This window comes from Empidonax traillii, unplaced genomic scaffold (assembly GCF_003031625.1).
Source record: "Empidonax traillii isolate 1590-97213 ecotype Southwest subspecies unplaced genomic scaffold, ASM303162v1 scaffold495:size1017845, whole genome shotgun sequence".
Taxonomy (NCBI): Eukaryota; Metazoa; Chordata; class Aves; order Passeriformes; family Tyrannidae; genus Empidonax; species Empidonax traillii.
In genome coordinates, this window is record NW_020955688.1 from 861,494 (window position 1) to 874,687 (window position 13,194).

At 47.5% G+C, this 13,194-nt stretch overlaps 1 protein-coding gene across 3 annotated transcripts in view; it reads right to left on the reverse strand.

Annotated features, from left to right (window-relative positions):
• UIMC1 (ubiquitin interaction motif containing 1) overlaps window positions 1-13,194 on the reverse strand; it is a 39,791-nt gene that overhangs the window by 13,576 nt on the left and 13,021 nt on the right. For all 3 annotated transcript variants that reach the window (XM_027896397.1, XM_027896396.1, XM_027896398.1), the window contains exons 4-7: window positions 8,273-8,397; window positions 6,792-7,946; window positions 3,231-3,295; window positions 655-743 (exon numbers count right to left, since the gene is read on the reverse strand). In XM_027896397.1, coding sequence (XP_027752198.1) covers window positions 655-743; window positions 3,231-3,295; window positions 6,792-7,946; window positions 8,273-8,397 — 1,434 coding nt within the window. The remainder of the gene's footprint in view (window positions 1-654; window positions 744-3,230; window positions 3,296-6,791; window positions 7,947-8,272; window positions 8,398-13,194) is intronic.

Below are 13,194 nucleotides of genomic sequence, written 5' to 3' on the forward strand. Positions count from 1 at the left end.
GCTGGGATGGAGACAAAGCAAGAATAGAGCTGCTCTCAAATAGAGACAAGCAGAGCTCCCGTTCTGTGGTCTGCCTTGCAGTCACACCATCTTTAGACCTCTACATCTTCCTTAGCAACAAAATATGCCACCAAGCACCACCATGACCTCTCCTGCTACGGCTGCTCATGAACAGGAACGGTCTCTTCATTAATTTTCTCCCTTAAAACCCTGGACTGAAAAACCTCAACCACGGTAGGAGAGACCAAGGAAGAAAAAGTCACTGGTACCAAACATGTTTAATTAATGTAAGACAGAAATTATTTCAGCTCTCATGCTTTGCACATTATCTTGACACTGAAAAATCTAAAAATCTGATTGCACTGCAGAGACCACTCCTGACACCTTGTTTTGAGTGAGCCCTCCATGCTGCCACACATCCTCGTGTCTCTTCAGCAGCAAGTCCACAACAAACCCTGTCACAGAATCGTTTTAGAAGAAATGGGTCCAAAACTAGGAGATCAAACTACATTACCTGGATAATTTTAGCCCTGACAGAGAAGGGAAACAAATCTTGTTTTATTCAAGTGACTTGAAAATTCTCTTCTTTCCTCTGAATTCCATAAGTGTGCAACTTTCAGTACAAAATTCATGACATTCTTGAGTGCCTTTTACCTGGGCAAACAGAGATCTCTTCTTCAGCAGAGTTTTCTGTGGCAATATCTGGGCTCCTTTTACTGCCAAGTGGGGTCATCGTGGAGATGCTGTTCAAAATATAAATATAATATGAATCTCCAATCCAATTGGTGTGAGTGCCACACCTGCCTGTCTCACGCAGTTCAGAACAGCAGATGACGCCATAATTTCCATGTGGTCAATATCTGACAGCCAGAAATGACCAGGATAATAAGAAAATATGGGCCTAAAATGCCATTCTAAGCAAAAACCCCAAAGGGAACATTTTTTTCTTCTAGAAGCCCTTGACAAAAAGGCAGGAAGGGTCACTATCTCTTGTCAGGGGAGCAAAACTACCTGCTCACAACTGTGTGACTCTCTGTAGGAGAAGACTTGGGAGTTGTGCAGGTACCAGCACCGTGCCTCTTTTTGCCTGGGGAAGGAAATCCTCGCAGAGGAAAGACAGACCCTACTTTATCCCACATTATCCTCTCCCTCCTCACACTGTTAATTTTCTCCCTTATCCCTGTGCACGGCAGCCAGAAGCAGCACGGATGTGACACAAGGCATTTTCCTTGCAGCAAAATTCTTCCAGCATTAGGGTGGCAGTTCCTTGGAGCAGCACTGGGCACCGCTCCTCTCATTTTGACCTTCGGATTCCTTCTTTTTTCTCCTCCCCCCTCACAGCACAGTGTCTTTCTGAACCAGGCAGACATTGCTGAGGAAGTCTGGCACCCATGCTGACACACTCCACGCCTTGCGTGGCTTTCTGATTAGTCTGATCAAGTATGCAAGAACACACTTTAAAAACATGAATCCCCACACTGACAAACAGAAGATTTATTAAGCTCAACCACAGGCCTTAGAGAGGAGAGAACAGCCACTGCTGATTTATGATAAATAACAAAATTCTGATAGGAAATCACAAGTGGCTTTTCTCTCTAAATAAAGCATCTCAGAGCATTTGTTATGAATCCAGGCTGAGCATGTTTTACTCTGTGTCTAACATCAGGGCTCCCTTCAAAAGAACTCACACAAAACAACTTGCTATGACATTTATAAAATGGGCTAATCAATTTGAAGTCAAACCACATTTCTTGCTACACCAACTATCTCCTGGTAACAAAGCCTATAATCATTTATTAAAACCCCAATCTTCCATGCTCCATACAAAGCATAAAACAAGCGGGGAGAGCGGCCCACAGAAAGCAAAGCAGCCTCTTCCCAGGGCTGGCACTTCCTAAAGTGCTCCACTCCCTCCAGACAGCTCAGAGCCGTGTTTTCCTATTAAGTGCTGCTGAGGCCAGCCGGTCGGGGTGCCTGAGCCCCACCCGAGAGAGGCCTGTGCTGGCAAATTACCAGGAGCCAGATGGCAACACTTAATGTGCACAGAACTGCAAAGACTGCAGCCATTTCTTGCTTTCCTGCAGATGTTCCAGCTGCTCAAGGAGGGAGCGCTGCATCCAGGTGCATCCCACCCCAAGGCAGGCAGCTCCTGGGTGGCTTGGGGAATGTCCCAGGCTAACCCCATCAGCTACACCAAAGCAACGAGGTCCCTCTCTTCCCACATCCTCCATATCCTGGCCTCTCCTGCCCTAAGCAGGCGGGAGGCCAGCGCTGCAGAGCGCACACCTCGCTGCCTTCCACGCAAGCTCAGATCTCAGCTGTCACAAACTCATCAGTCTTGGCAACAGCAGCAGCTGCAGGTTCCTCCTGCTCCCCAAGGCAGGTTTTAAGCTTGTTAGAAAGGTGCAAGCAAGAGGGATTTTCATACTCTGCATATTGATAATAACTGCTCAGGACAAATGCTGTTAGATCAGAGAATAGTTGGCAGTTTTGTTGCAAAGCAGGTTTAAATTATAAAACCCAGCAAATTAAAAACATGACATTATCTGGCCTCTCTTGTAACTTGCTCCCTAAATCCTCTCCCGTTTGTCCTTCTCCACAGCCTTTGCTTGAGAATTGCATCCCACAGGAAGGAGAAGGAAAAAAAAAAACAAGGAAAGAGGAGTAGGCTTAAATCTGAAGAAAATCATGTTGACTTGTCCCACACCTGTCATCTGCTGAAGTGGCTTTTCTGGAGCACTGCACTCTGTCTGATAGGCAGTGCCGTCTGGCTTCCTCCTCCCTGCTTTCCTCTTCAGCAGTAAGGCAGGAACATAAAAATACACACAGAAATCCAGTAAACCCTCCAACATGCTGCCAGTGATCCTTCCCCAATAGACACGTGATGGCATCACTGTAACTCACCTTCAGCTCCCCCACCCACCCCCACAGCTATACTGCACCGTGTCACAGGAGCCTCAGAGGGCAAGGATCAAATCCTCCAACTTGTACAAGGATGCACTTGCACATCTTATGAAGTAACTGATCCTTTCTCCCCAGTTGTGCCTCACCTCTCTCCCACGCTGCTCCAAAGCCATGTAATTTCAGGGATATCTAACAGCAGTGGCTGCAGAAGCCTTTCCAGCAAGCCCTGCAGCAAGCCACAGTGGGATTGCACCCTAAAATACTCCAGAGAGAGTGAAAGAGCCCATATCACCGTGAGCCCCACACTCTGAAATTATCCTACTCACCTCTGTGCAATTTGCATGGGCTCCCCATCTTCACGTGCATCCTCTGAAGGCAGCACCTGGGAGGCCTGGAAAAGAAAATTCGGATGCCATATAAAACAATAAGCACAGCTGACAGAGGTCTGCTGGGTCATTGCATTCTGTCCACGACGTTGCACCCACTCTGCTGTATATTTTCATTTGAAAATGCCTAAGTATCCATTTGGAACTAGTCAGCTTTTTCCCGCTGTCCCTCTTTTTGGTAAGGTGTTTCAGCAGCTGCCTGAAATAAAGCCAGGCAGTACTTTTTGTTACCTTGCTGCCTAGACATGTTCCAGCATTGTCCATCACCTTCCATGCTCTCTGCCTGTTCTAAGCATCCATCCCAATGTACCTGTAGGCAGCAACCATAGGTCTCCTCCATCCCCACCCGTGCTGAGCTAAACAACCCACAGTTTTTAGTGTCCCCTCCACTCCCCCAGGCGTCCCAGCAGCCCTCACCTACTCAACTTTAAACCCTATTTTCCTGAGTAAGGATGACCTGATCAACTGGTACAGCTGGTGTTTGACCACAAGAAGCACTTTTCTGAAATTTCCTAGAAATAAAAATCCATTTCATTTTTCTTGCCTGGGAAATCAGTTGTCCCATCAAAGAGAGGGAACAGATTAACCTGCACAATCTATAGCTGGTAAATCTGTGTGCATTTTATCCCATTTTTCATTTAGCTCTACGACTCCACTTACTCTTTCCTTTAAAATTTGTTCAAAAGCCTTATGCACTGCCGAGGTCAGGGTAACATGCCAGTTATTACCCAGATCCCTTTCTTCTTCCGCAGTGTACACGTTACACTTGCCATCCTCTAATCAGGTAGAATTACAACAGTTTATTAGCAGTCCTTGCTGTCAGTTCTCATGCTAGTTCTCACAGAAGGGTTTTCCACCCCCTTCCTCGAGTCTATCAAACTCTCTGAGTTCAATTTTTACCATAGGTTTCGATTTCGATCAGTTCCACTCCTGGATGGCTGATGTACTTCCCCAGCAAGCCCCAAATCAAGGACTCCTGTCAGATTTCCCTAATGTGATTCCAACCCCCCAATATTCTGTTTTGTCTATGCTGTTCTTTACTTCTTTGCAGCCTATTTCACCACTAACATAAAATACCATACCTCCTCCTTTATTTTTTTTGCTCTTTGTCCTGAACTGTGCATATGTTAACAATGCTTCTGCCCTGGTCATGAACATAGGTCCGTGTTTCTGGTTTTCCTAGTACATCTGTTATAAAATATGGCACTAATTCAGGTCACCAGACTCTGAATCTCCTGAATTGTGTCTTTTCCCTCTGAATCTTTTAAAGACCAAGAGTCCCCTAACCTTATCTGAAAGGCTCTGAAGGAATTGATTCTATTAGCGCTGAAGTTTGTTAGTGCAGGTTCACGGGCTGTGAGATCTTCCGACAACCAGGATTTGCTCTGTGCAAACATCCCTTGGCTACGAGAGGCAGTGGCAGCGTTTGGTTGCTGCCAGGGTGGATGGTCTGTGCCTGCCCCAGGTGAGGCTTTCAGGGCAGGGGCACAGGCAGCCTCCCTCAAGCACATCATTTGCACCTTCATTTCACTGGTATAACACACAGCACGAGGCTTTTTCAAGGACAGATCTGAGTCCTTTTCAAGGATGATTTCTAACCTTGGCACAGCCTAAAATCTCCCACCAGCCCCCCCAGCAGAGCAGCCCTGGTGGCACTGGGGGAGCCTCAGGGCAGCACAGGCAGCAAAGGGTCTCCAAGCGATGCAGCACGTCGGAGACTCGACTGCTCTGGGCCCCTCCTTTGTCACTGCCGATGGAATTGTATTTGATAGAAGGAAAAAAATGGAGACAAGGCACAAGCAAACATCAAACATATCGATTTTGCAAGTAAATCACCTGCTCTGGCCTCAGTGTGCGACTGCACAGAGGCAAGAGAAGGGAGCAACCTCTCATGCTGGGTGTGATAAGGCAGATGAAAGGGCATTTAGAAATAATTTTCTTTGTGTAAATAGAAGACTGGTAAATTTTGGGCTAGGGCTGAAATTTTTAAGTCTGCTGCCCCTCCCCCTTCCTTATTTTTTCACCTTAAAAATATCAAAAAGGCTACATCAACACACAGATTATGGCTCTGAGAGAGCTCTCATGGTCAAGATGAATACAAGTTACCACTCAGCACCACTAAAACCTCTTTTCTCTTCAAGAATTAATTAGGTATTAGGATTAAACAGACAATATTTTAAAAAATACACCACAATTTTCAATACTGATTAAAAGTTCATGCCCTTCCCAGCTGCTGTATCTTTCCAAGGGCTTTAGTAGACCTCCAGTCACCCCAATCTTCCAGATTAATGACACCTCCATTTCCAGAGGAAAAGCTACAGGAAAAAAAAGCAGTCTGCTTTAAGAACCTCTGAGGCCTTTTGTATCTATCCTAAAGAAATGAAAAAGGACACAAGTCAGTTCCTTTCCTCTGCGGATCACCTCTAAGGCTTGTTTAAATCTCCATCTGCTAAACCCGAGCCAAAGCACTGTCAGGAAAAGTCACATTTCAGCACAGGCTGCTCTGCTCTTTTTCTGCAACCAGAAAATGCAGACATGACGTTTTTCCTAAGTGTTCAATATTACAAGACAGAATATAAATATCACAAAACAAGTTAAGTATCTTTCTAACACCAGGGTAAATGATCAAATACACTTGAAAACAGGAACAACAGAGCCAAGGCTTCAGTCATAGAGAAGATAAAGTTATACAATGATCCGGGAGTGAAGTCATTATGAAAAATGAGGGTTGGAAAAGGCTGACACAAACCTAAAATACAGCAGTAATAAATACTTCATCTGACTAGCAATCTGTTTAAACTTAGCAGTGACAGAAAGCTGCCTTCCGCTCCAGCAGGAGAGCCCTGATGGAGACAGAGGCTGACATCTAGTGTCTACCAGACCCGAGCAGCGAGCCGAGAGAAGGTGCCCAACACCAGGACAAGGACGGCGAGCACCACTGCGGTGACACATCACCAGGGCAGGCAGAAGATGCCTGCAAGCAGGCAGAGCTCCTCACACAGCCACAGCACCACAAGGGAAAAGAGCACTTCCAAGGGTGAAGCACGTATAGAGGCACAGGAATGAGTAGGGGCAAACAGGAAAGGCTGTGCTGCAAGGACAAATCCATGTTTTCTGACTGTGAAGGGAAATGCAGAGCTCCACACACAGCCAAGGGTTTATAAACTGGTTCACCAGAACTGGAGGTGGTCAGACCACCTCTGTGCTCGCTACCCTGACACACTGACAGGCTTCACCCTTCTGAGAAGGATCAGCTGGATGTGTCTGTGTCTGGTGCATTAATGATGACTGTCACGCTGCGTGATGGCCCCTACTGTGTGTAGCTGGGTGACAGCCTGCACACTTCTCTCCCTTCCACAGTAAGCTGTGCGGCGAGGGAAGGAAGTCCCTAAATTTAAGAGGGACATTAAACAGTAGTGCCTGCTTTGCAGAAGGGACTGAACTGTAAAACAGACAGAAGAGCAGGGCTGCTCAACCTCTGGTCAGTGGAGAAGCTCTTACCTGGCAGTAGCTGGTGGTCGGTTCATCATCAGAAGTGGAATTCTTCTCTTCTTCCATGCTGTGCCCTGGACTCTCTGCCTCCCTCCTCTGTGAAGGGTGGAGCCAGGTGATGCTTTCAGACTCCTGCCCCTCTGTATCTCCATCTTCCATACCATCAGCAACCCCGTTCTCCCTGCTTATCTCTTCTCCTTTCTCAAGCTCATTTTGGCTCAAGGAAGAACTGGGCACAACTGGGTTACCAAACTCCTTCTTATGCAGCAGCTGCCTCTGAGCCTGCTTCAGGCTCTTCTGGTAAACCTCCAGCTGACACAAGATGACTTTGGTGTACTGGTTAGGGTCCACCCCTTTGGGGCAGAAGGGGATGCCCCAGTAATAGTGCACTGTGTCTCTCGCCTCCTCCTGTTTGTGCCTCTCCTCTGCCGCAGTCAGCAAGCAAAGATCCGGGGTACTGTCGGACACCTCGTTCTGATCTGGCTGCTCTGTGGAAACACAGACCTTGGCAGTGTGCCTGGGCTGTGAAGTGCGTTTGGTACCTGCCCCTCCACTGCTTCTCCTGGGGCTCTCACACTGTTCTGTGGTCCCGCTCTTCCAGAGCGTGGCTGAGCTCCCGGCACCTGCTTCTCCCACAGAATGGCCAGTGCAGGGCAGGAGCTGCTCTTTTGGTGTGTGGCCTGTTGCTTCTGAGGAGCTGGAGGGGCTGGTGAACAGTCTGCGAGGTGTCAGTCGCCAGGAGCCTGAAGCCACCCTGCCAAAGGTGGGACTCAATGAGATGAAGTCCTCTCCGAGAGTTCTCGGTAACATGTTACTCGAATCGCTTTTTGCTGGTGAGGAGGACTTTTCACTTGACCTTGTCACAGGCTGGCCCTTCCCCGGAGACACGATTATGCTGGATCCTAGTGAGTTTTCAATGATTTCTTGGCTTAACCTCCTCAACACTACCAGGGGGCTCCGGGCGACATCCAACTGTCCACTCCCATCAGCTCTGGAGCTCTGTGAATGGGAGCTGCACTCAGAGCGAGGGGTGCCAGGGCAAAGTGCCAGACCTCCCAGGGTCTCAGAGCCTTCTTTCTCAGCGGGCTGGCTTTGGCCTCGCACGTCCAGCGCTTCCTCTGACAACTGAGGAGTTGCATCAGAGGAGTCTGAGGGCTGACAGCTCTGAAAAACAAAATGTTGGCTCTCCTAGAGGCGTGTTCTCTATCAGCAAAGTACATCAAGGTCTCCCACAGCATGCTGGCAGCCATCATGCCGACTGCAGATGCCCCCACCCTTGTGTACCCCAAAACAGCCGAGGCTGAAGTTCACATGTCCCTCTTACTACGAACAGTCCAGAGCAACTCCTCTGTGACTGCTGTTGTTCCAGTTTGTGCTGGAAATAACTAGGTCCCCCAGTAAAACCTTCTTTTGTGCAGTGTGGCAAAGCAAGCACAGAAAGTAGTGCTGCTGAAGAACCCTAGTAAGGCTCTTCACAGAAGCGCACTTACGCTAAGGCTCTCAGCAATGGCCTTCCTCAAGAGCTCCTCCTCTTCCTCTTCCTGAGAGTTCACTTGTCTGGCTTCTTGCTCACTCATTTTCAGGGCCAGTGCAAACTGCTCCTCTTCACTCATCTCTACAGCAGAAGAAATAGGATAATGTCAAGTCACAGCTGCAGCTGTATGTAATGGCCAGTCTTCGCGAACGAAGAAACACTCAACGTATATCCAACGTGTCGGGAGAAACATGTAAGGGTCCCATCTCCCCAAAAGGAATGCAGAGCAAAGCATCTAAACTTTGGCTTTCCTAAAAAGGTAAGGCAAAACTGAGCAGGCAACAATAAATGAGAAAGGTAACGCAGGTCAGGAACTTCAGTTCAGGTTTCTACAGCAATCTAAGCTCCCATTCCCTGGGTATATTATCTGCAATGTGATATTTTATTTGGCATCAAACAACACACTCTGCAGGTGCCGAATGCATGTTCAAAGAAAGAGGAAAAGATTTCCAAAGTGTGCTCATTTTTGTATCAGACAGACTCAGCAGCAAGGCAGGATAAACAACACATCTTCTTTAAGACACTTTTTTACTAACCAGTAGCACGTCTCAGTGCCTTCTGACACACAGATACCTGCAATACCACAGGAGACCTACCCAAGAGAAAAAGAGCTACATGTTGTTCACCCTGAGCTGCAGGTAGAAATCTCTGTGGAGTATAATGTTACTTGCTTGGTGGTATTATAGAGGATCCTTCACATGCATACATCCCCCTTCTGCTCACATCACCACTCCACTGCATCACTAAGTCAGTCATGCATGGGAAACAGGTTTCCTACAGTTGTAACTGCTATTTCAGCAGAAAATTTCTTCCTGAAATACTCCTCGCTCAAATCAAACCAAAAGCCTGGACTGGCTATTTAGAAACAAAGCAGTTAGTTACTTTGGAAAACATTATTTACTTAGATTCAATCCAACACTTCCACTATGCTTAAAATATACAACGCCTGCAGAATGGAGTGCAGCTTGAAAAACAACTCAACAGCACTCTCAGGAGCTGAAAAATACATCTTCTCACTTGAAACAAATTGACAGATTTCCTTCAGAACCCGCTCCCTCCTCCAGGCAGAATCCTGCACGCGCCATCTCATGCATGAACCAAAGGCTCGCGCTCTCCGACGGGCTACAACATCTTTAAGACATGTCACTGAACAGGGAGGCCGCCCAAGCACAAAACATGCCTTCGCTGCAGCCAGCTTCGCAGACAGACCTTTCCCTGGAATCAGCATTCAGAACTTGCAGGCTCACATTTTCTATCCCATCCTCTTCCTACCAGCTGCCACCCAAACACAGCAGCACGGCCACCCTGGAAGCAGCTGGGATCTGCTCTGGCCGTAGCACAGTCCGTGCATGACGGCACAGCTGCAACGAGGAGCATCCACGGAGCAGCCGGCTCTGCTCTGCCCTTCCCCCAGCTCCTGGCTGATGGCAGCCCCGTGCTCCCCCACCGAAGCAGGATCTGAAGCATTTTTGGACTGCTCTGATTACTTGCAGATTCCTTTATGTGTCCTACTAAATCAGCACTTAGCTTCAGGTTGTTGGTTTGGGGGGCGGGGGGGATAATTCCGTTTAAAATTAAGAAAGAGGTTGAAGGGAAGGCAGACTGCAGCGCTCTCAGGGCTCGTGGGGATCTTTTGTCCTTGGACAAAGTCGTTCTATGATGTTACAGCCAAGAGGGACCAGGGCAACAAAAAAAGCATCCTTTAATGGAAAGCGGACGACAGTCCAGTGTATGGAAAATGATCCCATCCCCAAGAACAACAGCACTACACAGCATTGTACAGAATCAATTAGGTTGGAAAAGACCTCAGAGATTACAGAGTATAACCTTTGACCGATCAACACCTTGTCAACTAAACCATGGCACTAAGTGCCACATCCAGTCTTTTCTGTTTTCACAATACCAAACACCTTCCAAGTCTGTGCTGATTTGTTTCCCTGCCCAATCCATCACAGCAATCAGGCCAGATCCTAATACTGGTTCCAAACTCCGACATGGGCATGAAAACCAGTGCACGTGATCGGCATCCCACAACACACGACTTTCCACGTGCTTCAACAGGGGGCTGAGTGTTCGCCAGTTCAGGCTATCAACATCCATGAAGCTTAATAAAAAGAAACATTTTTTGGCGAGCTACTGCTGTACATTTTGTTTTCTTCTCCTTCCCTGGCACAGCAATTTCCCCTCTGGGGACAGGGAATGTGCCAGACAAATGCTGCCTCTGGCAAAGAAACCAGTGACAAACAAGATGCACTTAGTGCACGTTCCAGTTGAGTAGGTACTCCGGAGACAGGGAAATCTCGAGTTTAAATCCACCTGGCATTAAGGTGGGAGAGCAAAGAGCAGCTCTGCTCGTGTCTTCCAGTAGACCAGATCTGCTTTAAGCAGAGCTGACGGTATTTTGTGCTCCAGGACTGATCACTTCTCAGCACCGTGTGTTTTATTAAACTTGATGCTGATTGCACCGGTCATAATTGATGATGATTAGAAATGCAGAGCGCTGCGTTAGCCCCCGACCGGCGTGTGCAAACAGACCCAGGGAGCGAACTCAGGAGTGTGTGACGGAGACGAGCCGTGCTCCCAGAGCATGCCAGAGGGACAGGAGCTCCCACAGCCCCCGGGAAGAATGATCCCTCTCCATCTGGACCACCCTGCTCAGCTCACACTCATCGCTCGTCTCACAGGAGCCCATTCCTGCGAGGAACTACCGGCACTTCCAGCTGGGAACTCCGCGTCTCACACTCCAAAATCCACTCGTCACACGTCCATCCCAACGCAGCATGAAATCCCAGCGCCTCTCTGGAGACCAGGGCATCCAAGACACCCACAGATGGGAAGGAGGGGTCAGAGAGAAACTGTTTTTAAGATACTGCAGCCCTAAACAAATTAAACCGTTTCAGAGCCTTTTTAAATGCTAATACGGCAATTTGTGGAGCGATTTATGTTCCATTTTGACATTTGCAAAGTGAATTAGATGCAAAACCCCACTAGTTGTAGTTCTAACACTTACTAATAAGAGATTTACTCAAAAATAACAGAAACGCGGGATCTCAGTATTTCCACATAACCAAAGAGCAATTACAGTAAAAACATTCAAATGTGCTTTAAAGCATAGACTTCCTCCGGAAAAAAAGAGAGACTTCTTTATGTTTTGTATTTCCATTTATCCTGTCAGGATGAAACGTCACAGATATATTTTAGTTATGGCTTTAGGTTAAAATGAATAAAACCACAACAAAGCAAAAATGGGAGGATATGCTTTATAACCAGAGCCTGCCAATATCCGAAATTTTCCAGTTTTGAGGAGAAAGAACTTGCTCTACCCAGAAGCACCGAATCTTTACAAAAGACCAATTTGCCTCACAATTCAAAGAATTTATTTAAAGACACTGAGAAAAATAATTACTACTTCAAATCTTAATTTGCCTAAAAGCAAACACCAAAAGTCTAATTATAGCTTCCCATAAATGAGAACAGCCCCACGATCACACGTGCTTAAACAAGCGTCCGCTCTCCGACCGAGCAGCGCCGGCACCCCCAAACTCAGACGTGCACGCTAAGCAACAGAAAATTGCAGCTTTTGCCCCAGGAAAAGAAAAACTATTATCAATAATTTCAGCATCTAGACACACAGCAGAACTCCTCTGCTATGCAATGGCTGGAGAGCTGGCTCTGTCTCCCGTGGATTTTCTGGAGCACACTGAACACCTTTCGCACAGCACCAGCTCCCAAAACCCTGCACACTCAATGATGCAACGAGGATATCCAACTTCAGCAGCTTCCTGTTCTTAGCACCATATGTTTGGTCACATTTTATTGGCTTCTCCAAGGGGGGTTTTAGCTTTTATTTGGTGTTCTGCTTCCTTTGGGAGAAAAAGAAGAAGAAGAAAAAGAACTCTTCCCCCATTTCTGACTTTTGTTATCTTACTTGTTCGACACAGATACGCTCAGTGGGCTCCAGCTCCCACAAAGAGCTGGGCTGTTCTGTGCTATGGCCTTAGGCCTCTATTAAAAACAATTTAATTCACACAAGCCCTGTGAGGACTGACAAGCCCAACTGCTGCTGCTGGCAGAGCACTGGTGTGCTCCATTTTGTTCAGTGATTGCTTTGGGTTTTGCAGGAGACAGCATCTCTCCCATTCTAAAATCCTCTATTTCACATGCTGGATGGACCAACTACTGCCTTGCAGAGCACAGGAACACGAGCAGGGACCTGAGGCCTGGCTGCTGTAACAAGTGGGGCTGTACCAGGAGCACAGGCAATCTGGCCACGCTCAGTGGTCCCTTCTGCCTGTACATCCCCAGCATTCAGAATATAAACAGGAGCACCCCAGTCTGTTCTCTTTAGGATCTATTCATAGACCTATTGTCCAGGAATGCATTGAATCTCTTAATAAAGCTGCTGATACTGACCCCTTCACAACCTCCCGTGACACAAACTTCTAGGAGTTACTCCATGCTGTGTGAAGCATTACTGCCCTTTACCTGTTTCAAACACATCTCTCTCCTGCTATTTCCACCAATGCACCCTGGATATAGGAGCTTGTAAACAATGGCTCTGTGCTCAGCTGAGGCACTGCCTTCCTCGTAGGAACTTTGATCCCACCTTCCTCTCCTAACAAAGCAGCCCCAGGCTTTCCAGTCTCTCCCCATAAGGCAGCTGCTCCATCCCCTTCATGGCTTGGGCTGCCCTTCTCCGGATGTACCGCCATGGCCTTGCGATGCAGAGACCAGAACCGCACACATGGCTGTGACAGGGGTGCACCAACACTCTAAATCTGCAAAATGACATTACCCAAATCTCTGGTTCTTAACACCCTTCCTCACGATGTCCAATGCTGCCACTGCTCCGGTTGCCCACACAACACGACCTGACAA